At 40.4% G+C, this 26,919-nt stretch overlaps 1 protein-coding gene across 5 annotated transcripts in view; it reads right to left on the bottom strand.

Annotated features, from left to right (window-relative positions):
• LPIN1 (lipin 1) overlaps positions 1–26,919 on the bottom strand; it is a 144,968-nt gene that overhangs the window by 43,287 nt on the left and 74,762 nt on the right. For 4 of the 5 annotated variants that reach the window (XM_029061186.2, XM_029061204.2, XM_029061210.2 and 1 more), the window contains exons 2-9: positions 17,684–17,884; positions 17,223–17,318; positions 14,500–14,831; positions 13,629–13,754; positions 12,431–12,538; positions 8,301–8,430; positions 4,199–4,514; positions 376–469 (exon numbers count right to left, since the gene is read on the bottom strand). In XM_029061186.2, the coding sequence (XP_028917019.1) occupies positions 376–469; positions 4,199–4,514; positions 8,301–8,430; positions 12,431–12,538; positions 13,629–13,754; positions 14,500–14,831; positions 17,223–17,318; positions 17,684–17,875 (1,394 nt within the window). In that variant the 5' untranslated portion in view covers positions 17,876–17,884. The remainder of the gene's footprint in view (positions 1–375; positions 470–4,198; positions 4,515–8,300; positions 8,431–12,430; positions 12,539–13,628; positions 13,755–14,499; positions 14,832–17,222; positions 17,319–17,683; positions 17,885–26,919) is intronic. The other variant, XM_029061194.2, reaches the window with a different exon arrangement.

Below are 26,919 nucleotides of genomic sequence, written 5' to 3'. Positions count from 1 at the left end.
CTCTCCACCGACCGGTCCAGGTTGGGAAGGAATTCAGACACTGAAAAACTCAGGATTTTAACTGAGGTGAATTTATGCCCAGTCAGGATGCTCCCAAATTTTTGATTTTTGTCCATTTCAAAATCACCCTATTTTTACACCTGTGGTAAGGTGACTCTGCTAATGGGTTATTTTTTAAATAGGCAAATTGTTGAGGCTCAAAATGGAGTAGAAAAAAAACCTACTTGAAAACAGTGTATTACTACAGATGAGTCATCCCTTCTCCTCTTTTCTGATCTATTTCACATCCAGACATTTAAAAAGACCCATTAATGATAGGATTGTAACTTCATTAATACTCAAAACAACAAATAAAACTAAACAAGGGGACTTTACTTTTTGGGAAAGTAAAGTGCAGCAACTTCAGGATCCATATCAGTAAGATCATCTAGGTAGACACCATCAGCACCAAGATGCCTGCTTCGTTTATCTAAAACCAAAGAAAAATAATAATAAATATCCTATAAAGTTAAAGTTAAATTCAAAACATACTAGAAGGTGCCTCTAAGGACTAGATAATAATAATAATAATAATAATAATAATAATAATGGTATTTAAGCGCTTACTATATGCCAAGCACTCTGGGGCTCACAGTCTTAATCCCCATTTTACAGATGAGGTAATAATAATAATAGTAGTAATAATAATGCTATTTCTTAAGTGCTTAATCTGTGTCAATCACTGTTCTAAGTGCTGGAGTAGATACGAGGTCATCATGTTGTCCCCACATGGGGCTCACTGTAGTCAGAGGTCACAGGTTCGAACCCCAGCTCTGCCACTTTTCAGCTGTGTGACTGTGGGCAAGTCACTTAACTTCTCTGTACCTCAGTGACCTCATCTGTAAAATGGGGATTAAGACTGTGAGCCTCACGTGGAACAACCTGATTACCCTGTATCTACCCCAGCTCTCAGAAAAGTGCTCTGCACATAATAAGCGCTTAACAAATACCAACATTATTATTATTATTGTTAATTCCCATTTTCCAGATCGGTAACTGAAGCACAGAGAAATGTAGTGACTTGAACAAAGTCACACAGCTGACAAGTGATGGAGCCGGTATTACAACCCAAGACCTCTGACTCCCAAGCCCGGGATCTTTCCAATGAGCCACGCTGCTTCTCTAAACCAACAAAGCACCTAAAAAATTAATTATGGGATGAAACAAAACTGTAAAAGAAATGAGTTAATGAAAATTACTAAGAGGAAAGTGCCCTGCATTTAGTGAGCACTCCATAAATGCCATTAACTGAATGATTGAAGGCTAATGCTTTCATTAGTGATGCAACATAAACCTTAATGCAATAGAAAAATCAAATGGAAAAATTTATGAAATGCATCATAAAACTCATCTTTTAATTTTTAAATGGGAAGTAGTTTATCTCAGCTTCTTCAATCACAGAACAGGACATAAAATCATAGCCAGTAGCTACCTGAAGAGAACAAGAAGAGAATTGCAATGTCATGGCTTAGTGGAAAGAGCCTGGGCTCGGAAGTCCAAGGTCATGAGTTCTAATTCTGGCTCCATCACTTGTCAGCTGTGTGACTTTGGGCAAGTCACAACCTCTCTGTGCCTCTGTTACCTCATCTGTAAAATGGGGTTTAAGACTGTGGGCCGCATGTGTGACAACCTGATTACCCTGTATCTACCCCAGCGCTTAGAACAATACTTGGAACATATTAAGCACTTAACAAATACCTTCATCATTATTATTATTACTATTATTATTACAAGCAGCTTTTCCAGAAGTCATGGAAAGGTAGCATGGGTGGGCAGGGCAAAGACTTCAGACTAAAACTGCAGGAGTGATTTGTGCAGTTTTTTTATTACACCTCTGCACCAGGAACACCAGAGACCTACACACCTGCAATTCACGGTAACCAATCTGTGTGTACCCAGGGCAGGAAGGGGGCCCATGTGTACCAGAAGGTACAGGGAGGCTATATAAGTGCCTGCCATTCCCACCCTGCTGTCAAAACTACAATACTTGCAGTGTACCCAACTGTACCCCCGAGAATTCAAAATCAAGTTGTGTTTGGGCCAGGTATACAGACATCTCTGCAAATCGAGTCAGGTATGCACTTCCTTTGTATTAGCCTTTCAAAGGGGAGAGTTCAGTTCAGTATTTGAGGGCAGAGGGATGATGTCTCCTTCCTCTGTTGAAGAAGTAGTAGTACTTATTGAGGACCCTCTGGTGCAATGCACTGTGCTATATGCTAAAACAACAAAGAAGTGGCGTGTTTTCTGCTCACGAGAAGCTTCCAAGAGTGCAAGAATGCAAGCTACTTGGGGGAACAGAACATGGCTACTCTTCATATTTTACTTTCCCCACACTTAGTTCAATGTACTGTATAAATACCACTGATTGATTGATTGACTTTTGCTGACTTACGATTCTAAAATAGGGCAACAGTCAACTGTGGAGCAGGACTGAGAGCATTCAGCTATAGCTTAACTCCCACGACCAGACGTGCACACACCATTTCAGGCTGAAATTCTGCTCCTCTAGTCACACAGTATAGTACTGATCTTTGTTTTTATCTCTAGATTGTCTTTGTGTTCTTTTTCTCCTCTTCTTATGAGTCTGTCACCACTCTTTATTTTTAGATTGGGATTCCCCTGAGGGACAGAGATCATATCTAATTCCTACCTTTGTATTCTTTCCCAGTGCTCAGTACAGTTCTCTGCCCATAGTAAGTGCTTAATAAATACTATTACTACTACTAGTTGTTCCCTTCAAAACTTTCTTGTGGCTGAAAGAAGAGACAACTTGCACCATCTCCCTCCCCTTCTTAGCACTACCCCTTGACGATTGCTCAGTCACTGGCGTAGCCAGGTTTCTGACTGCATACAGTCAAATTAAGTCTTTTCTGGGCACTGAAAAGCAGTATGCAAAAAGCCTGGCTTCAGAGTATAATATAAAAGCCATAATGCCTGTGTTTATCACGGCCCAATCTTTCCCACTAGTAGGAGTAAGGTCAGACACGACATGAAAAAAGCAATGAGCCAAGCACTTATCCCTTCTCAAGCCTGGCTTATGCAATTCTACTCTTGGAGGCCACTCTGTACTTTGAAGAAATATCTATGCTGAAAAGAGAGATTCAATGAGAGCTGGATATCCTAGACAGGTAAGCTAGACCTGTATGGAACAAAAGGTTTGGGGTGGGTACTTAGCAGGAATTTCCCATGGGAAAATACCCTCTTCTGACCTAAATCTGAGCAGGAAAACTTAATTGCCAAACAGCGGGACATGGACTATGTCTGGTTTGTGAACTTGTAGCTCTCTCAGTACTTAGCACATGTTTCAGCATGTTCAAGTTGCCTAATAAATTCCAAGACTAAATAAGGAATTACCCCAAACGGCAAGACAAATGCATTGGATATTACATTCAGAGGCCTCTCCAGGATCCACCTGATTGGGATACAGGATTTCAAACCTTTTCTACCTCCACAACTCTTGCTGTGGTGGGGACTGGCAAAGGGATGATGGAGTCAATCATTCATTCAATCATATTTATTGAGCATTTACTGTATTTGGAGCACTTAATTAAGCACCTGGGAGAGTACAATACAACAGTGAACAGATACATTCCCTGCCCACAACAAGTTTACAGTCTACCACAAAGCTATCAGCTTCTCATGTAACATTTACCAATCAGGCAATTGTAAGGCAATCAAAAGGCAATCATAAAGGTAGTATTCAAGCAAAGAAAATCCCATCTGACAAGGCTAATCTAACTGATATCAGTCCTTCTACATTAAATTGCGACAAAATATACCAAGAGCAAATCTTTCTATCATTTGCTCAATAATAAGGCAGATTTTGTTAAAACTTTTAAGCAACACGAATTTTGAAAATCAAAAGTCAAGCCAATATCAGATTTCTCCAGATGGGCAGAAAATTCTTTAACAATAAAAATTTTTCCATAAATAAATCTTGCAATTAATGTGACCATCATCACATGCCGTACTCTGTTCTTCCCCAAAGGCTTAATGCAGTGCTCTAAAGCTCAATAAATACCACACATTGATTGAGTATTTTATACATCCATCTGTGGCATATTTCCTTTGAGTCTATGACCCAGCACAAAGCATTCCTTAATTCTACTTAAAGTCAGACTTAATTCTACTTAAAGGTTAGGGAGAGGTAGCATCACACCTTTCTTCCGGGAAGGAGAATCTGTCTTACTCATTGGTTGGTTTAAGTTAATTGTGGGTGGCTTTGGTTCTTCATTTGTAGGTATTGGTGGTGCTGCTGCTCCTAAAGCCTCTACATCTGTTTCAGTCATAAAATCTGGACCTGGGGAAGGACCGGGTTCTTCTGAAGGTATATCATCTGGTGGTCCCAAAGTTGATGAAGGGGACAGGTCGCTCAAATTTTCTGAAGATTCACTCTGAATGATCCGAAAGTGAGTATTTTCAGAAAGGTTTATATTCACTGAACTAGATTCTTTTGCCTTATGTAGAGAAATAGTCTAGGCAAAATTGGAAGAGAGAGAGAAACAAATGGCAAAAAGACAAGTTATCAAAGATTGACCTGATATATATGCTAGAAATTAATTTTGTGGTAAAGATTTAATAAAATGATTAGTCATCTCTATTTTCACAAAGCTAAAAAGGAAACCAAGCAAAAATGGCCTTGGACTAATCTGCTCTGTTACATTCTCCCAAGGACTGAGTACCTGAGCTTTGCACAGAAAGTGATCAGTAAATATTACTGATTGATGAAGACCAGATTCTGCATTTACAATTAAACGTCTACTAAATATCCATTTGAAATGTGCAATGGAAGTATGATATCTCCCAGGTAATAGGTTGAATACTGGCAAATACTGGAGAAGCAGCATGGATCAGTGGAAAGAGCACAGGCTTTGAAGTCAGAGGTCATGAGTTCGAATCCCAGCTCTGCCACTTGTCAGCTGTGTGACTGTGGGTGAGTCACTTCACTTCTCCGTGCCTCAGTTACCTCATCTGTAAAATGGGGATGAAGACTGTGAGCCCCACGTGGGACAACCTGATTCCCCTGTGTCTACCCCAACACTTAGAACAGTGCTCGGCACATAGTAAGCGCTTAACAAATACCAACATTATTATTATTATTAAAGTTGATTATCTGAGGATCCATAATGGATTCACACTCAGAGGTAGGGATAAACCACTGTGGAGCTCATCTTTGAAGAAGTTCATTACTTTTAGCCTGATGGCTTATATTCCAAGAACGTTTCTCAGAAGCCATAAATGAAAATATATAATGAGAATAATCTAAAGGAAGTGAAAATACATACTGCTGCAAAGTTGTCTTTCTTTCACTTCTATTATTTAGCAAAAACTTTTTATAAGTGAAAAAAGTGGAAGTGCCCTACTAGTCCAAAATAATAATATCAATAGCTTTTACCTTGGAAAGTTTTCTTAAAAATAAAAACTACCTCTGGCTGAACTGATATGGTATTTCAAAGGAAATGTTTGATCAGAATTTTGCAGGGGAAATTACATTTAATATATGCAAAATTACATTTGGGAGTAATGACGGATAGAGATTTAATTCATCACCAGAATGGTAATGTCTCTGCAGAGTATCTTGTTAATATAACAGTGTATTCAGGTTTCCCTTGGACAATCTTATTTACCTTCAATCACAACATAATTATAATGGTACTTGTTAAGCACTTACTATGTGGCAAGCACTGTACCACGGTAAGTGCAAGATAATCACATTGGAAATAGTACCTGCCCCTCACTTGGCTCACATTTAGATGTTCTCCTGTTTCTTTTTGCCTTTAATCAGCACAAAACCAATTTCCCCACAAGCCTCTTTAAGAGCTGCCCCTGTCCCTTTTCCCTTCACCAATTTACATATAAAACGCTAAGCATTATATCACATTAAAACTTTACTTTCCATTTCCTTTACTGTACCCAATTTCCAAGGTTTTCATGTTGGGCCTACTTGGTGATGTATTCAACCCTGAAAGTGGTCTCCATGGTTAAGTATTTTACCATTTTATTTAAAATTATGGTATATGTTAAGCACTTACTATGTGTCAAGCACTGTTTTATATGCTGGGATAGACACAAATTAATTAGATTGGATGCAGTGCCTGCCCACCGGGTGTCACAGTCTAATTATGAAAGAGAACAGCTGTACACATTTTACAGTTAGTTCAGGAAACTGAGGAACAGAGAAGTTAAGTGATTAGCCCAGGGTAAAACAGCAGGCAAGTGTAGAGATAGGATTAGAACACTTGGCTTCACAGACTCTGGTCCTCTCCTGGGTCTCCTCTTATCTCTCTGGCCGTTCATTCTCAGTCTCCTTTGCAGGCTCCCTCTCCTCCCTCTCCCATCCCCTAACAATAGGGGTTCCTCAAGGGTCATTTCTTGGTCCCCTTCTGTTCTCCATCTGTACTCATTCCCTTGGTGAACTCATTCGCTCCCACGGCTTCAACTATCAGCTCTACACAGATGAAACCCAAATCTACATCTCCCCTCCTGTTCTCTCCGCCTCCCTCCAGGCTCATATCTCCTCCTGCCTTCAGGACATCTCCACCTGGATGTCTGCCCGCCACCTAAAACTCAACATGTCTAAGACTGAGCTCCTTACCTTCCCTCCCAAACCCTGTCCTCTCCCTGACTTTCCCATCACTGTGGACAGCACTACCATCCTTCCCATCTCAAAAACCCACAACCTCGGTATCATCCTTGACTCTGCTCTCTCATTCACCCCACACATCCAATTCGTCACCAAAACCTGCCGGTTTCACCTTCACAACATCACCAAGATCTGCCCTTTCCTTTCCATCCAAACCGCTACCTTGTTGGTACAATCACTCATTATATCTTGACTGGATTACTGCATCAACCTCCTTTCTGACCTCCCAAACTCCTGTCTCTCCCCGCTTCAGTCTATACTTCACTCTGCTGCCTGGATTACAGAAACACTCTGGGCATATCACCCTCTTCCTCAAAAATCTCCAGGGGTTGTCTATCAATTTCTGTATCAAGCAAACACTCCTCACTATTGGCTTCAAAGCTCTCCATCACCTTGCCCTTTCTTTACCTCACCTCCCTTCTCTCCTACATCCCAGCCTGCACACTCCGCTCCTCTGCCGCTCACCTCTTCACTGTGTCTCGTCTCGTCTGTCTTGCCATGGACCCCTGACCCACGTCCTCCCTCTGGCCTGGAATGCCCTCCCTCCTTACATCCGCCAAACTAGCTCTCTTCCCCTCTTCAAAGCCTACTGAAAGCTCACCTCCTCCAGGAGGCTTCCCAGACTGAGCCCTCCTTTTCCTCTCCTCCTCTTCCTCTCTCCATTGCCCCTAGTCCCTCCCTCAGTTCTACCTCCTTCTCCGCCCCACAGCACTTGTATATATTTGTACATATTTATTATTCTATTTATTTTATTAATGATGTGTATACATCATTATACATAGAAATATATTCTATTTATCTTTTTTAATGCAATTGATTCCTATCTACTTTTTTGTTGTCTGTCTCCCCGCTTCTAGACTGTGAGCCCATTGTTGGGTAGGGATTGTCTCTATCTCTTGCCAAATTGTACTTTCCACGCACCTAGTACAGTGCTTTGCACACAGTAAGCACTCAATAAATACGACTGAATGAATGAATGAAAGAACCCAGGTCCTGTGACTCTCAGGCCCGCCTTCTTTCCACTAAGCCACACTGTTTGCTTAGTGACTGGATCACACTTATAGTAGTAAATCCAACTGTACTGTTTACACTTGATTTTGAGTTAATTTTACTGGTGAGAAGTAAATGTAAGATAGATAGCAGCATGCCCTGAAGAAGCAGGGTAACTTGTTGGTTATGTGCACGGGCCTAGCATTCTGAGGACCTGAGTTGTAAGGCTACCTCTGCCACTTGTCTGCTGTAACCTTGGGCAAGTCATTTAACTTCTCTATGCCTCAGGATATTCATCTGTAAAATGGGGATTCAATACTTGTTCTTCCTACCCCTTAGACCATGAGCCCTATGTGAAATAGGGAATGTGTCTGATTTGCATATACTGCATCTACCTCTGCGCTTGGTAGAGTGCTTGGCACACAGTAAGTGCCTCACAAATTCCACAACTATCTTTATTATTATTACATGTACACTATAATAATAATGAATATGGAATGAAGTGCTAGGATACTGTAAGTACCATGTCCAGGGGTGAGTATTTTGTGGAGGCAGGGTTGTGCAGGGAAAGGTAAAAGGAAACCTCATGGTCCTCTTAACCAAAAAGGCCCAGAGTAAATAGCTTTACCTTTGCAGCTTGAGGCAGTTCTCCCCAAGGCCAGTGCATCTCCGGATTGTTCTTCTGCATTCCTCGCTCCAAAGGCTTGCTGACCAATTCCGAATCACTTTTCGGAGTGGAGGGCCGGGAGCACAAGGGACTGAAGAGAAAGCAAGTCTTTCATTAAAGAGGAAAAATTAAATTTACCTGCATCTTTCCCATGAGGCAGCATGGTCTTTTGGAAACGGGAATCGGCTGGAAGTCAGGAGAGCAGGAGTCTAGTTCCAGCTGTGCCGCCGGCCGCCGTGTGACCATAGGCAATCACTTAGCATCAGTTTTCTCATCTACAAAATGGGGACAGTAATGCTTGCCTCTCTAAGCTTCTGAGGGATGTTGGAAAAATAAAATGAGATACTTTGAAGAAATAAAAAAGCATGATATAAATACATCAATGCCTTTGGCATTTTTACAATTTTAAATGTTTTATAATTATTTACATTGTATTGACTTTTGTATGTTTACGGGTGGGCAGTTATTAAGTGAATTAACTACATGTACAAAATATAGATATATCTACATCATAATATATCTATATTTCTAGACTGTAAGTTCGCTGTGGGCAAGGAAGATGGGAAGCAGCTTGGTGTAGTGGATAGAGCACAGGTCTGGGAGTGAGAAGGTCATAAATCCTAATTCCTACTCTGCCACCTGTGTGCTGTGTGACCTTAGGCAAGTCACATCACTTCCCTGTGCCTCAGTTACCTCATCTATCAAATGGGGATTGAGCCTGTGACCCCAGATGGACAGAGACTGTGTCCAATATGATTTACTTGTATCCACTCCAGTGCTTAGTACTGTGCCTGGCACACAGTAAGCACTAAACAAATACCACAATCATTATTGCATTGTACTCTTCTGAGAGCTTAGTACAGTGCTCTACGCACAGTAAGTATTCAATAAGAACCAATGATTGATGATATGCTCTACATTTATAGCTGCTCTGCATATTTCAATCTAACAAATGTATCCAGAAAGATCATAAAGCATTTTTAGAAAGCAGACTTTAATGTGATTCAGATAAAATTTTAAGTACCTGATTTTGCAAGATAAATTGTTTCCTCCCCAAATATATTTATCTCGATCTTTCATTTCCCTAAAGTGAAATTTACACTGAACTGGAATGGCAAATTCTTTTTCCTTTAAGAAGAGAATTTCCAAATGGAAGTATTATCACACCTTGGAAACCAAAGGGACTGAATATTGCCAACTTTGAGAAACAAAAATAAGGAGAAAGTCTTGCTTTGGTAGCTAGAGACTTTTTCAACTGATCACAAAGAGTATGTAAAATTTAAATGCAAGAACATTTGTTTATGGGTTTGCACGTATAATATGGATCCAAGTTATACTTATAAAAGTAAACTTCACAAGATCCAGGCAAAAATTAGCCAACAGACAAAAAGGATACAGAGGAAAAGGAAAGGTTAGTCATTTATTAAAATTTAAAGAGGTTTATAATTTCACTGATTTGAATGAGAATATACCTCATAAAATATAATTTTAAAAGCACAGTCTATTTTTCTGCACGAGTAGCAGCGTGGCCTAGTTGAGAAAGTGTGGGCCTGGGAGCCAGAAGGACCTGGTTTCTAATCCTGGCTCTGCCAAACTGCTTGCTGTGGGACCCTGGGCAAGTCACTTAACTTCTCTGTGCCTTAGTCTCGTCAACTATAAAATGTGGATTCCTATTTTGCTTCCTATTTAGACTGAGCCCCATGTGGGACAGGGACTATGCTGAACCTAATTAACTTGTACCTTCACCAGTGCTTAGAACAGTGTACACATAGTAAGTGATTACCAAATGAAAAAGTAGAATTCAACCTAATTATTTTGCAAATAGATGAAAAAACTTGTAATAGTCATATTTTAGGTGGCTACTGTGCTATGAAATGATGAGATGAATTGCCTCTGGTTGCTATAATTTTTTTAAACTAAAATGTATGCAATGATGAGCTATTGGACAACTCTGATAATAATATATAAAGATAATTTTAAAATGTGAGAATAACTCTATATAATAAAATTAAAGTGCTCTCCCCAAATTCACAAATGATCACCCTCTTGCCAAATCAAAAGGACTCTACTCTTCTAATTCGCCTCAAAATTTTGACTACCTTCAACCCTGAACACACTAACTTTGGTTTTACTGACACAATCTCTAATTCTTCTCTTAAACTTGGGGAGTTCATGGTTTCATCTACCACAGTACAAGAGTGACTTCCAAATCTGCCCCTTTTGCCCTGACCTCACTCTTTTTGCAAACTCACATTTTCTCTTGCATCCAGGACATCACCACAGTCTTTGGCACTCAGTAAGTGAGCACTTAATAAATAGCACTGGTTGACTGATTGACTGGATATCTTAAACCTAGATAACCTAGATATTGATTGGATATCCTAGAACCTAAAGCTAAATGTGTGCGAAACTGTACCTCTCATCTTCCCTCTCAAATTTTTTCCTCCACTTAACCACCTCCATTGACAACATTCATTCATTCAATCATACTTATTCCCTCTAGACTGTAAGCCCTTTGTGGGCAGGGATTGTCTCTCTTTAATAATAATAATGTTGGTATTTGTTAAGCGCTTACTATGTGCCGAGCACTGTTCTAAGCGCTGGGGTAGATATAGGGGAATCAGGTTGTCCCACGTGGGGCTCACAGTCTTAATCCCCATTTTACAGATGAGGGAACTGAGGCACCGAGAAGTTAAGTGACTTGCCCAAAGTCACACAGCTGGCAAGTGGCAGAGCCGGGGTTCGAACCCATGACCTCTGACTCCAAAGCCCGTGCTCTTTCCAGTGAGCCACGCTGCTTCTCACTTTCCAGGCACTTGGTACAGTGCTCTGCACAAAATAAACACTCAGTAAATATGACTGGATGAATGAATTCACTTCAATGATGGACAGGACCACTATCCCTCATTTCTACATTTTTCTTGATTCCACTCTGTCTTCTGGACTATAAGCTCACTTTGGGCAGGGAATGTGTCTATTTTTATATATTGTACTCTCTCAAGCGCTTAGTTAAGCATATCAATGTCATCTGAGAAGCAGCATGGCTTAGTGGAAAGAGCATGGGCTTGGGAGACAGAGATCGTGGGTCCTAATCCCAGCTCTGCCACTTATTAGCTGAGTGATTTGGAGCAAGTCCCTTGACTTCTCTGTGCCTCAGTTACCTCATCTGTAAAATGGGGATTAAGACTGTGAGCCCCATGTGGGACAACCTGATTACCTTGCATCTCCCCCAGCGCTTAGGACAGTGCTTGGCACATAGTAAGCACTTAATAAATACCATTATTATTATTATCTTAGCATTTATCTACCCAGAACCTCAGGTAGTACTTTTGTTCATGTCTTATAGAGCCTATTATTTAAGTACTAATATAGAAATCTCCTTCTCCTCCTTTCTAACTGTAATTCCTGTAAATGTCTGCCACAGCAACTAGATGGTAAGATCCTTAAAGGCAGGGATCATATCAACTGATTTGATTGTATTAATTCTCCACACACAATAGGCAATCAAAAATACTACTGATTAATACAAATCGTAGGGGCTACCTTTACTGATCCATAGCCCACTACCTTAAATCCAATACGTTCAAATCTGAATTCGACTTCAAACTTAAATCTTTCCCTGTTCCTAATGTTCCCATTACTGCCCAAAACATCAGTATTCTCCATCCCAGAAGCTTTAACCCTGATGTCATTTTTCATTTCAAGTACAGGGGAGGACCTGAGCTAGAGGTGTCTGCCTTTTATCAATATGATTCTGAGATCAAGGATCATATTTCCAAACTAAAACTCAATCCTTCTAAAATTTATATACAGAGCCAGAAAAGCATCATAATTGCTACTTAGTGATGATCATAATCTGGGGTAAATCAAATCTATTAATGTACTGCATTAAAGGGAAAATTTTCTTCATGGATAATTCATGAGTGATTTGGTTAGTGGTTAAAGTAGTTATTTAAGTTAAACCAAATTTGCAATCAATTAATTTGTTACAGAATTAAGTATATATATATGTATATATACATATACATATTATATATATATATATGTATATGTATACATAAATATCCAAAATAGAAAAACAGTTCCTCTACCTTTGTGAAGCCGGAAAAAGAGAAGACTGTGAAGGGCAAGACCTAGAAAGACCACCTTCTACCGCCACCAGAAGATGAGGGGGTATCACTGTACAACCAACGGGCTTACTAGATACCATAGAATGTAGTAAAAGAAAGAAAAGGCACATCATTTAATTTAAGTGGACTTTCATGCAAACTGCTTAAACATGCCACCAGGCATTTTAAAGGAGAACATGAACATTTTTGGAATTTGGATGATGAGCCATTTTGGTTTGCACTATTGAGGCATAATGGGTGTCCATGCAAATAACACTGATATCTCCACTAGAAATCCCAAATGAAGTTTGTTTCAGCACTTAAAAGGGGAAAACGAGGCAAATACTTTCTGAGAGATAGAGCATCAGTAAAATAACACATTTAAGACTGATAGGTCTGCTAAACAGTCAAGGGTGAAGGAGATCATCAGAGACTTAAGAAAAAGGAGATATGGAAAGGCCTATTTGTCTCCTCATTCATCTATCTGTTTGATCAAGATCACAGTGCCTTCTTCCACCCCAACATATTTCTGGACCAGGTCACGTTTTCAGTTCCTTTAATTCTTTGACCAAACTAAACCCACCAGTATTCTGTTAATTCAACAAGCTAATGTACACTGATCCATCCTTTAAAAATTAGTCCAAGGCTGGAATGTAGCAGTGTGGTAATTATTTTCTCAGTGGGAAAAGTCAAACATCAACATTCACTACTTGGTACTGAAATGGCCTATGGCTTTCAGCCAGTTGATGGAAGATTTCTCCTGGACTGTTCTCACTGATGATTTGTCTCGCTTACCTCCAGTCCCTTTATCCCACTTTAAGAATGATTTATTTTTTTTGCAATTTTCTTTCATCTCAATCATTTAGGTGTCTCAATTACAGTAGTGTTTAAACTGAGCAAGGCAAGCTGCTCAAACAGAGGTCAGGAAGAATATTCAAGGTATCTTTAAGGTGCAATCACCTTTAAAAAAAGGAATATTTTGGATTCAGCATGCTAAACTCCTCACTCAAAACTAGATGCTTCAAGATTCTATACTGGTATTCTTGAGAAACTGGATAAAAGTGTGGGAGGAAATCATCCAATAACCTTCTGTCTCAAAACTGACATACATCCTGGTCTATTGACACTATATAAAGAAACTACTTGGAGACATTCAAAAATGTTTCATATACACACTTACCTTTGAATTGGTGACCATTCTCCTTCTGAATTGGGGTATGATGCGGATTGGGGATAAGTAGTGAGCGGGGAGGTCTTAATCTCAGAAACTTCACCCAGATAGGCAGATGCATCATGTATAGGAGTCCTGACAATAATGAAAATTCAAAATGAAAATTCAAACAATTCTTTTGCTTTAATACTTAGTAAGAAAGAACACGAAAACTTCTAGATAGTGAGATTTTAATTTATTAATTTATTTAATTTTATTCCTCCTTGTCAGTTATGTACCTCACTATCTAGAACTGACAAAGAGGAATAAAATTAAATAATTTCAAATTTGTTACATTATTCTCATACCAAATTATGCAGCATTTTTTATGTTTGTCTCCAAAGTGATATTAAAAATGCCCTAAAAATTATCCTAGAACACCAAACAATTGCCTAGAGCGATCAAATTTATTGGAAGTGTTGATACAGTGAAAAGAACCACTAGGTGGCATTACATTGAATCCTAATTCAGATTATCTCTTGATGATTTTAGATAAATGACTCAACCCCTGTCCATTTCCTCACCTGAAAAATGAAGTTAATTTAAAATTTCACCTCACTCATACATAGGTAGCAAGAGCTGAATGAAAATAGGGAAATGTGAATAAGTTTCTTTTATGAAATAATAAAGGAGACATGGATAAAATTAACCATATTTTTTGCTTTGTGTGCTTTGAAAAATAAACCTCAAAATATCAAAATGTATATTGAAGTTTAGATTTTTTTGAACTACCTGACAAAATTAAGTGTACATAATGAACACTGACTCATATTCCTCTGCAGGAAAAAGGCGATAGATAAATCCCCCAATTATGATGACAAATTCATTCCTGGTATCTTACATTTGTACACATTTTGTATTGTCCAGAGGCTCACTTTCCTCATCAGAACTCATTTCAATAGGAAACATATCATCATCTTCTGAGGTGTTCACATTGTCTTCCCTTTTTAAATTGTCTAGCTTGGTTTTTCTTCTCCTTTTCCTTCTTTTCTTTACTGAGCCGCAACCCGTGGGATTCTCACTTGGAGCCTGGGTTGCAATTGGAATCTGTGTGGATCCAGAAGGGTCTAGGTTTCTCAATCTGTCTACAGAGTTCCTTTTCAGTTGTGATTCCATTAGTGCAGCTCCTTCTGACAGAATAGGTGATGTTGCTAGATGTGATGGAATTCTTTCCTAAAAGAATATGAAATTTACAAAGAAATATTTACATCTTATTGAATCCAGTATAACCTTGGAAATCTTAAAAGAAGGCTTGCTCCTTCCTGAAACTTAATTGGTTTCGATATTCTAAAAAGGCAAAATCTCTCATTTCACTATTGCAATCTGACAAGTTTGGAAGTGGGTAGACTGGAAGCCCCCAACTAGACTGTAAGCTTACTTATAATAATAATAATAATGTTGGTATTTGTTAAGCGCTTACTATGTGCAGAGCACTGGTCTAAGTGGTGGGGTAGATACAGGGTAAGCAGGTTGTCCCAAGTGAGGCTCACAGTTAATCCCCATTTTACAGATGAGGTAAATGAGGCACAGAGAAGTGAAGTGACTTGCCCACAGTCACACAGCTGACAAGTGGCAAAGCCGGGATTCAAACCCATGACCTCTGACTCCCAAACCCGGGCTCTTTCCACTGAGTCATGCTGCTTCTCTACTTATGGGCAGGGATCATGACTACCAACTCTATTGTATTGTACTCTCCCAAACGCTGAGTACAGTTAAGGAAATGGAGGTGCAGAGAAGCTAAGTGACTTGACGAGGTCACAAGGCAGACAAGTAGCAGAGGTCCTCTGACTCTCAAGCCTGTGCTCTTTCCACTAAGCTACACTGCCTCCTATGTAGACTATGTAGACTATGGCTCTCCACTTGCGCATTGCCCACAGTGCAGCAAAAGCTGTGAGGAGTATGTAAAATTCAGGTCCAGCATCCAGTAGGACATATTTTCTTAAGCACTAATGTAGTTTTCACTTTCAGCTTTTGAAGAGTTCATGGAAACCAAAAAAAAACTGTTCCCTGGGCTAACATTTGTGGAGTGTGAAGGAATAAGTGATAGTGGATAATCTGGAACAATAATAGTGGATAATAGTGGAACAAGGAGCAAAAACTCTTTGAGTTGCAGCATGGCCTAGTGAATAGAGCACGGGTCTGGAAGTCAGAAGGACCAGATTCTAATCCCAGCTCAGCCTCCTGTCTGCTCTGAGATCTTAAGCAAGTCATTTAACTTCTCTGTGTCTCAGTTACTTCATCTGTATCGGCATTAAAACTATGAGACTCATGTGAGACATAGACTATGTCCAATCTGAGTAACATATCTACTCCAGCACTTAGTACAATGCCTGGCACATAGTAAGTGCTTAAAAAATACCATTAAAAAAAAGAACTGGCAGGTAGGCTAAGATTTGGCCACAGGGCGCATCTGCCCCCTTTCTCCAGCTCCATGGAAGTTTCAGGGATTCTCGTGGCAGGGATAGGGGATTCTGATTAAGGTCACTATTTGCTGATACTATCTCAAGGTGCACCCAAATGACCAGGATTGAACCGGCCTCTCTGGCACTGGAGACCAGGCCGGAGTCCCCCACCATACTATATCTCATGGCCAGATCCAGACCTGGACCAAATCCCAGCTCCACCTTTCTGCTGTGTGAACTTGGGCAGGTCACTTGACTTCTCTGTGCCTCATTTACCTCATCTGTAAAATGAAGATTCAATACCTATTGGAACTCCTACTTAGACTGTGAGTCCCATGTGGGACAGGGACTGTGTCCAACCTGGATTATTCTGTATCTACCTCAGCTCTTAGGAACATATAAGCATTTAACAAATTCATTTACAGGCTTGGACAGGCTTAGAGAAGCAGCATAGCCTAGTGGAAAGATCATGGACCTGGGAGAAAGACGACATGGGTTCTAATCCCAGCTTTGCCAATTCTTTGCTGTGTAATGTTGGGCAAGTTACTTTCACTTCTCTGTGCCTCAGTTTCCTCAACTGTAAAATGGGGATGAAATACCTGTTCTCCTTCCTACTTCGACTGTGAGCCCCATGCAGGACAGAGACTTTGTCTGACCTAAGTAACTCGTATCTACCCCAGTGCTAGTGTTGGACACACAGTAAGCACTTAATTCCATTAAGAAAAAAATGGGAGACTTGAAATAAAATTAAAACCTGGGGATACCGTAAAGGTGAAGAATCACTAGCTACGGGGCATAATTAAAATGGAAACTTGGAGCAAGAGTTCATTTAACTCTACCAAGTTCAGGTTTTGTCAAAAGGAGTCCTTGGCTGAAAAATCTGAGCAATTTCCACTGGATTTATAAGCTTGCTATGAGCAGGGAACTTGTCTACTAACTCCGTTCCAGTGTACTCTCCCAGGTCCGTAGTATAGTGCTCTGCTCACAGAAAGCACTCAATAAATACGATTGAGTCATTATGAGGTAAAGGAGATACAGCACAGGACTCGGAAGATCAAAGCTTCATTTTCCTTATTGCACAGTCTACAGTCTTTGCCACAGAACTACTATTTGGAGTGCTGAATCATGGTCAATGTCTAACAGAATCAATGGCAAGCCTTACCTGATTATTATCTGTTTCTTGAACAAAAAATGCTTCTCCATTATCTCCGAGTTTCATGTGCAAATTGACAGATTCCCCATTAATTTCTATGTCCACCTTGAGGATAAAAATATTTTCAAGAAAAAAGTATACTGACTTTATCAAACAAGTGAATGAGACATATGATTTATCATTTTAATGTAGCTAAGCAAGCAGTCGAACATGATTGTTTTGTCTGAAATTAATTGATTATTAATCAGGACTAATACATTCCCAAGAAAACAATATAAGGAAATACTTTAATAATAAAATCATAGAGTCGATTACAGTAGATAAATTCCAAATTGTACATCACACTGGGGTGTTCAAAGTACATTTGCTATAGGATTGTCAGTATGAAAATTACACTATTGTTTTGATACACACCAAAAAGCCACCTAAATATATCTGCAAACCATATATTCTGATTGTTACTATCTTACCACTTTCTCTCTGGAACGTAGCACCCCCATTTTCCCAAAACGGACATGAAATGGGGAGCACTGGAGATTGCCATTTGGCTGCCGCACAACAATTATATCGATGCATCCAGATAACGTAGCCGGATTTAATCCCTTGTAGAGTTCCTTCACAGTAACAAATACTTGGCCTGCTAACTGTCCGACGTAATTCATGGTTTGAGCCTGAAAAACATGGACACAAAAAGTGCTCAATATAATTAATCATCCATTATAAACCAAGCAATGTTTTCTGCAAAACTAATTTATCTTTTTTATATTTTCAATTAATAGAAAAAGTTAAATAAATTGGGGTAGGTACAAGTTACTTAAGTCAGATAAAGTCCCTGTTCCACATGGAGGTCACAGTCTAAATCACAGATAGAAAGTAAGGCATGCAGATTTAAAAGAAAGTTGAAAGCAAGTATTTCATTCTAACTGAAACTGATAATCCAATTCACAGCATTATAATTGCAGTAATAGGTTTAGCCAGTATATCTATCTATTTATCTACTGCGGGGAGGGAGGATGTAACTAGTAAGACCAATGTATGACTGACAATCCCTTCTAGAAGAATTTATTGAGTATGGACTTAGTGAGATACATTTTACTACGTGCTGGGGAAGGACAGAATAACCAAGAAGTCTGTCCCCAGTCCAAAAGGAGTTTATACACTAAAGTGGGATACAAACAAAAAAAATTATAACATGGACTAAATAAATCGAGTGGACAGATAAAGGTGAGTGTAATGGCTCAGAGTTCTGGGAAATTAATCAAGGAAAGTTTATTGGAGAACGTGAGAATTTATGAAAGATCTAAATGTGGGAGAGATGTGGTCTGTTTGGTGAGCAGTAGGTGGAAGTTCCAAGTTGGATAGGCATCACGAGTGAGGTCATGGAGGCAGAAGAGTCAAGAGAGAAGTACAGCTAAAAGTTTGGCTTTGTAGGTGCAAAGATAAGGGGTTGAGTAATAGTGGGTGAAGATAACGAATAGGGAAGGTGGAGCCAAAAGGCTGAGGCTTGAAGCCAATTGTGTAGTGTTTTTAATCTGACATCGAGAGGCACGGTGAGTCAGTGGAAGGTCTTAAAACAAGGAGAGATTCATTCATTCAATCATATTTATTGGAATGTACAATCAGCAACAGGTAGAGACAATCCCTGCCCAACAACGGACTCAGAGAGATAATAATAATGTTGGTATTTGTTAAGTGCTTACTATGTACAGAGCACTGTTCTAAGCACTGGGGTAGATACAGGGTAATCAGGTGGTCCCATGTGCACTTCTGTACCCAAACCTCTGCACAGTTCATAGGCCTAGTGGAAAGAGCATAAGATCGTGAGTCAGGAGAATTGGGTTCTAATTCCTGCTCTGCCTCTTGCTTGCTTTGTGACCTTGGGCGAATCATTTAATTTATCTGTGCTTCATATTCCTCAGCTGCAAAATGGGGATTAAATGCCTGTTCTCACTCCTATGTGGGAAAGGGACTGAGTCCAATTTGACTATTTTGGGACTACCAGCACTTAGCATAGTGCATTGCACATAATAAGTTCTTAACTTATACTGCAATTGTTATTATTGGTTAATATAAATGCTTGCTATGACATTGAGAAATGTAGAAAGAGCTGAAGGACTCATTTGTAAATCAATTGAGAAGCTAGTAATAAAATATTATAAAATGTTCACACAAATGAGAATTATATACACTGTTTTTGGGTTTTTGGCTAGTGTAAAAATAAATTATATGTCTCCATAAGTAACATATTCATAAGCATCAGAACAGATTGCTCCACAACAATCTCCAAGACTTGAAAAATTATCAGCACTCTATAAACTGATTATAACTGACTACCCCACCAAGATTATCTAACTCTTTTTGTTGCTTGCCCCACCATTTTTTTAACAATATTTATAAAGTGCTTTCTATGTGCCAGGAACAGTAGTAAGCACTGGGGTAGATTCAAGGAAATAAAGTGGGACACAGTCCCTGTCCCGGATGAGGCTCATAGTCTAGGTCAGAGGGAAGAGGATTTAATCCCCATTTTTCATATGAAGTAAGTAAAGAACAGAGGAGTTAAGTGACTGACTCTAAGCCACAGAGTAGAAAAGCGACAGAGCCAGCAATAGAACCCAAGTCTTCTGACTCCCATTCCCTTGCTCTTTCCAGTAGGCCACAGTGTTTCCATTTGACTTAAGAAAACCCAGGTGTCTGCCTGCCATTAATAGCATTTCAAATACATTCTCAATACACTGTCATGGATTTGGAGTTTTCCCAAATCCAAGAAAACTAAAAGAAAAAAAAAGGAAATAGAAAAGGACATACAATATACAAATTATACTTTAGGTACAATCCCTGATTTTCTTTGAAAACCACTACCTGATTTCCCTTAGGCCTACTCTGATTTATGTATATATACACTCATGCTTGGTATCTCCATGATTAATCAAACTGTGTAATGTCAAGCCCAGGTCACAACTACTTTTACACTAACTCATCTTTTCTCTTACCATAGCAGCTGCATACATGAAGAGAAGTCTAAGGTAACCAGTTCTCTCATTTGTGTCAAAAGATTGTTTAGGAGGAAAAATAAATAAGTCATTAAAGGTCCATGTCCCCACTATAAAAACACATTCAAACTCCAAAAGAGTGTGCTGCCCAATATTTTGATAGTAAGAGAGCAAGGGGAGCTACCAATAAAGCATTCAATTATTCACTACTATTTATTGAGCGTTTACTATGTGCAGAGCATTGTACTAGGCGATTGGAATGTACAATTCGGCAACAGATAAAGACAATCCCTGCCCAATAACGGGCTCACAGGCTTAAAGGGGAAGACAGACAGCAAAGCAAAACAGAACAAAACAAGATGACATCATCAAGATAAATACAATCAAGGAGATAGCCACCTCATTAACAAAATAAATAGGGTAATAAATAATATATACAAATATACAAATGAGCACAGTGCTGAGGGGAGGGGAAAGGGGAAGAGGAGAAGCTGGGGGAGGGAAGGAGAGGAGGGGAGGAGGAGCAGAGGGAAAAGTGGGACTCAGGCTGGGAAGGCCTCCTGGAGGAGGTGAGCTCTCAGTAGGGCTTTGCTTACCCCTGCAAAGCCCATGTTATGTGTTTTCTCAACAACAGAAACACTGCTCTAATTCTGCTTCAGAATTCTAAATTTTGTTTCATTAAATCTACACCATCAGTAAGAGGATACTGATTTTAAAAAAACACACAGCACATCAGTTAAAACTAGAACTACAGAATATTCTCTGACTGCTGAAGAGAAAACATTCAACCTTTATTTAAAACATAGAGAAAGAGGACTTGAAAATTGTCTAGCCTCATCAAACACAGTTCTAGTTAGGAATGGAAAAAGGCTAATATAAGAGCATGAATTTTGGTTGGACTTTTCTGCAGTGCAGAAAAACAATTTAATCATAAAAACCAAGATGTTCAACATTACTTTAGCTAAAAAGACCTAAACACAAAAACTAAGACATTCAACATTATTTTAGCTAAAAAGATCTAGAAGCCACTTCATTAATTGTATTAATAGTAGTAGAAATTATTTTTAAGAGCTTATTATCTGTCAAACTCTGTTCTAAGCATTCAGGTAGATACAAGATAATCTGGTTGGGCACAGTCCCTGTCTCACGAGGGGTTCACAGTCTAAACAGAAGCGAGTAGGATTTAATCCCCATTTTACAGATAGGAAAACTGAGGCACCAAAACATAAGTGACTTCCAAAGGTCACACAGTAGGAAAGTGGCAGATCCAAGATTAGAACCCAGGTTCTCTGATTCCTGAAGTCTTTCCACTTGGCCTAATATGGCGTAGTGGGAAGAGCATGGGTCTGGGAGCCAGAGGACATAGGTTCTAATCCCAGATCTGTCAAATGCCTGCTGTGTGACCTGAGTCAGGTCACTAAACTTCTTAGTGCCTCAGTTCTCCTGTTCTCCCTCCTATTTAGCCTGTGAGCCCCCAAAAAACCAGGACTGGGACCGACCTTATTAACTTGCTTCTACCCCGGCGCAAAGAACAGTGTTTGTCACATAGCAGGCTTTTAAAAATACCATAAAAAACAAGTATAATAAAATGTCTAGTTCTTTGAATATATATTTCTAGTCAAAAGAATTATGCTTATAATTGCTGCAAATTATGACAGTTGTCATTATTATATTAAGCACTTCATATGTACCATAGCACTATGCCCAGTGCAGGGATGGAAACAGGTAATTAAATCAGACACAGTCACTGTCCCACATGGGGCTCACAATCTAAGGGCTGTGGAGAGTGTCTATCTTCTTCCCATATTACAGAGGAGGAAACTAGGAAACTGAGGCAGAGTGGAGAAATATGGTGCTCAAGGTCCTACAACAAAAATTAGAACCCAGATCTCCTGAATTCCAGACTTATTCCCTCTCACTAAGCTACCTAGGCTCATTACAATTTAAATTTTGAAATACAGTTTAACTACTTTAAAATTTTCTGCATTCCTATGGGTAAAAACTGGGACTAGAACCAGTTCTGGAAGAGCTAAAAATAGAGCCAAGTGAACCAGTTCTGCCTAATCACCCATGACAGCAAAAGACTGCTCACGAAAGAAAGGTGCTGGAGGCTCAAAATAGCATCTAGATCCCTCCCCTTCCCAGTCAGGCACATATTTGTGGAGTCAGGAGACGGATGGCATTTTAGAAGTCTTAGCTGGGCTGTGACATACTGAACTTTCCTCAACACCCACACTGAAGTCACAGAAATGGCTACAGATAACACACTCAGTTCCACTAGAAATCTGTGTCATGTCTTCAATCAAAAAATGGTGAGTGCTTACTTTACTAAGCTCTTGGGAAAGTAAAAACAAGGGAGTTGGTAGACCCAACCCCTGCCTACAAGGAGTTTATAGTTTACAAGAGGAGAGAGACATCAGGAAAATAGTAGAGTACAAGAATATTTACAGAAGTACTGTGGGCTGGGGTGAGTATAAAAGTGCTTAAGGGATACGTGGCCAAGTTCAGAGTTGATGCAGAGAATTCAGGGCGGGAGGGCCTCTTGGAGGAGATGTGATTTTACTAGGGTTTTGAAGATGGATGGAACAATGGAGTGTCGGATATGCCGGAGAAGTGAGTTCCAGGCCTGAAGGAGAACAGGAGCACGGGGTCGGCAGTGAGACAGAAGAGATCAAGGTACAGAAAGTAGACTGGTATTAGAGGAGCAGAGTGTGAAGGTTGGGCTGTAGTAGAGGTTAGGTAGGTGGTGGAAAGCTGATGTTTTGCTTCCTCCTCTGCCTCTGGTCCGGTCATTATTCATAATTTTGAATCAGTGTATAAATAATGCCTTCATCCCCTGGGCCACCTTCCCCACCTCCAGCCATATCATGGCCTAGTGGATAAAGCACAAGCCTGGGTGCCAGAAGGACCTGGGTTCTAATCCCTGTTCCACCTCATATCTGCTGGGTGACCTTGGGCAAGTCACTTTACTTCTCTGGACTGTAGTTACCACATCTGTAAAATGAGGATTAAGAATATGAGCCCAATATGGGGCAGGAACTGTGTCTAACTTACTTATCTTGTATCCACCCCAGTGCTTAGTACAGCTCCTGGGACATAGTAAATGCTTGGAAAAAAAGTGCTACTTCCCCACCCTTACCCCAAGAAAACAGCTGACCAATTCCCCAGTTAAGGCTATAAAGGGAAAGAGAGAGAGAGATCACCAATAATCTCCCTCTTGCCAAATCCAATGGCCTCTACACCATCCAAATCCTCCTCAATCTCTCAGCTGCTTTAGACACTGTTGACCACCCCCTTCTCCTGGAAATATTATCCAACCTTGGTTTCACTGTCTTCTGGTTCTCCTCTCATCTCCCTGGATGTTTATTCTCGGTGTTTTTTTGCGGGCTCCTCCTCTGCTTCCCATCCCCTAATTATGCGGGTCCCTTAAGGTTCAGTTCTGGGTCCCCTTCTGTTGTCCATCTACACCCATTTCCTTGGAGAACTTCCTCCCTCCCATGGCTTCAACTACCACCTCTATGGATGATACCCAAATCTACAGTTCCACCCTGGTATCTCTCCCTTTCTGCAGTTTCACAGTTTCTTCTGCCTTCAAGACATCTCTACTTGGATATTGTCCCATCATCTCAACTTAAACTGTCCAAAATAAAACTCTGTATCCAAACTCTGTTCTTCCCATGACTTTCTCATCACTGCAGACAGCAGGACCATCCTTGTGAGACAGGCATTTTCCTTGACTCCTCTCTCTCATTCAAACCATAAATCAATCCATCACTACATCCTGTAGGTTCCACCTTCACAACATTGCTAAAATCCACCCTTTCCTCACCATCCAAACTGCTGGATATTAATCCAGTCATTTATCCTACACTGCCTTGATTACTTTATCAGCCTCCTTGCTGACCTCCCTGCCTCTTGTCTCTCTCCACTCCAGTCAATACTTCACTCTGCTACCCGGATGATTTTCCTATAAAATTGTTCAGGACATGTTTAATTAACCATTCTTCAAGAAATTTCAAAGGTTGCCCATCCACCTCCATATCAAACAAATACTCCTCACCACTGGCTTTAAAAGCACTCAATCACCTTGCCCCCTCCTACTTCACCTCACTATTCTCCTTCTACAACCCAGCCCACACACTTCACTCCTCTAATGCTAACCTTCTTACTTCACCTTGATCTCGTCTATCTCACGGCTGGCCACTCGCCCACATCCTGCCTCTAGAATGGAACATCCTCCCTTCTCAAATCCAACAGACAATTACGCTCCCCCACCTCAAAGCCTTATTGAAGGCACATCTCCAAGACGCCTTCCCTTATTAAGCCCTCCTTTCCTCTTCTCCCACTCCCTTCTGTCTTGCCTTGTCCTGCTCCCCTTATTTGTCACCCTTCCCAGTTCCACAGCACTTATGTACATATCTGTAATTTATTTATTTAGAATAATGTCGGATTTCCCCCTCTAAACTGTAAGCTCACTGTGGGCAGGAAATATGTCTGCTGACTGTTACTTTGTACTCTCCCAAGCGCTTACATTGTTCTGCTCACAGTAAGTGCTCAATAAATACAATTGAATGAATGAATGAATGAATAAATGGTGAAGGGACTGTGTTTGTGAGAAGCTGAGAGTTGCGTTCAGTAAGACAAAGTGGGGGCTATGTGTTGTATGACAAGCTTATGTTTTCCTCTCCTGCTAGAGTGTAAGTATCTTGTGGGCCAGGTATATGTACCACCATTGTATCAAGTGGGCCCTCAATAAATACTACTATTCCTGGGTGAGAGTTGTTAGAGGCCAGGAAATGAAATGAGAGGAAGAATGATGCTAGTGATACATCTCACTGCATTTCTTCTGGGCTCTCTCTTTGTGTATCTCTCTCACGCTCTTTCTGGGTCTCTGCCTCTGACTCCCTCTAGGCCATTTTCTCCCTCTACTTTCATCGCTCATTTCATCGTCAGACTACTTGTTTTGTTCTGTTTTGCTCTGCTGTCTGTCTCCCCCGTTTAGAATGTGAGCCTGTCACTGGGCAGGGATTCTCTATCTGTTCCCGAATTGTACATTCCAAGTGCTTAATACAGTGCTCTGCACATATTAAGCACTCAATAAACGCTATTGAATGAATACACTGGACTATTGGAAACGCCCCCCAGTGTCCTCACCCCAAAATATCTCCACCTGCATCCTGCTGTGAACTCAGAAATAATCTGATCCCACTTAGGTTTCAAAAGCATACTATGAAATATAGCTGATAAAACATCTGCATGACACTATGAAAACATGAAATACCCCAATATGTTTATGATAAAAAATATACATATGCATTCAAAATAAGGTCACTCTTTGTTGCTGTCATTTAGACCTGTACTTGGCAACTATCTAACAGAAGAGTAATTTTCACCGTGCTTCCTGGTGAAGCAACTACTAAACTATCTCCTTCTGGTCAAATGTTTGTTCAAATAGGACTGGCCCCACGCCCTTTCATGCCCTCTCCTCCTCACGAGCCCCCCTGCCATGTCCCCAGCCCACAGACTGGTTCATTCAAAGCGCTTAGTACAGTGCTCTGCACACAGTAAGCGCTCAATAAATACTATTGAATGAAAGATTTCCTGCCGCCCTCCCCACACCCTAAACTTTCTCCTGTCTCCCCTGCCCCAGCACGCCTCCGTTTCCCCCCAGACTTTTCTTTCCAGCAGCTTTGCTATTTTTTTTTAAATGGTTGCTGCCACTTCCACTCATGTTGCACCCAGCGCAGTCACTAAGGGCAGCCTCTCTCCTTCAAAGCCATGGGGACAGCGATAAGAAAGGGCGGGATGAGGGAAAGGCAAGCAGCAGGAGTGACAGATGTCCATGGGGGAGCAGCGCAAATGACGACCTTGGCCATGTTTACCCTCCTTACCAAAATGGGGAGACCACAGCTATTGAGCTCTCCAATCACGTAATCTCTCACTACAACCCAATTCACACACTTTGCTCCTCTAACACCATCTGTACCTGTACCACCATCCCATCTATCCCACTGCACAACATTTGAATTGTACTTTCCAAGCACTTAGTACAGTGTTCTGCACACAGTAAGTGCTCAGTAAATATGATTGAATTATGAATGCCCACATCCTCCCTCAGGCCTGGAACTCTCTCCCGCTTTAGATCCAACAGACCATCACTCTCCCCACCTTCAAATCCCTCCTTAAATCGTATCTCCTCCAAGAGGCCTTTCCTAAATAAGACCCTCAATTCCACTACCTGTGTCCTTTGTGTCATTGCACCATTGTGTCCCCTATATACTCCTTAAGCACTTTAGCACTTTCCCCAGCTCAACTTACGTACATACCCTAATACACTACTAGTTCCCGTATCCTTAATCTATTTTACTATCTCCCTCTGTAGACTGTAAGCTCCTTTTGGGCAGGGATCATGTCTACAAACTCCACAGCACCTCACTTTCCAAAGTGTTTACCCTGGCAGTCTACAGACAATAAGCATGAAAAAAAGTATCACTGGCTGAAGGATTGGTTGGTTGATTGACTGATGTGGTCGAAGTGTGTATATGTAGTGTGGATCCACTTCCTGGATCACTATCTGGTTGCATACAAATGCAAGTGCTGCCAATAACAAATGGCATTATTAATACTTTGAAACTTATGATTTCCTTTCAGATGAATGGCTCTATCTTGCACCTGAATTGTCTGTAAACATAGAACAATTCCTGGCACATAATAAA

This window comes from Ornithorhynchus anatinus, chromosome 1 (assembly GCF_004115215.2).
Source record: "Ornithorhynchus anatinus isolate Pmale09 chromosome 1, mOrnAna1.pri.v4, whole genome shotgun sequence".
Classification (NCBI taxonomy): Eukaryota; Metazoa; Chordata; class Mammalia; order Monotremata; family Ornithorhynchidae; genus Ornithorhynchus; species Ornithorhynchus anatinus.
The sequence above is the reverse complement of the archived record's forward strand: the minus strand, read 5'-3'. Positions and strand labels throughout refer to the sequence as shown.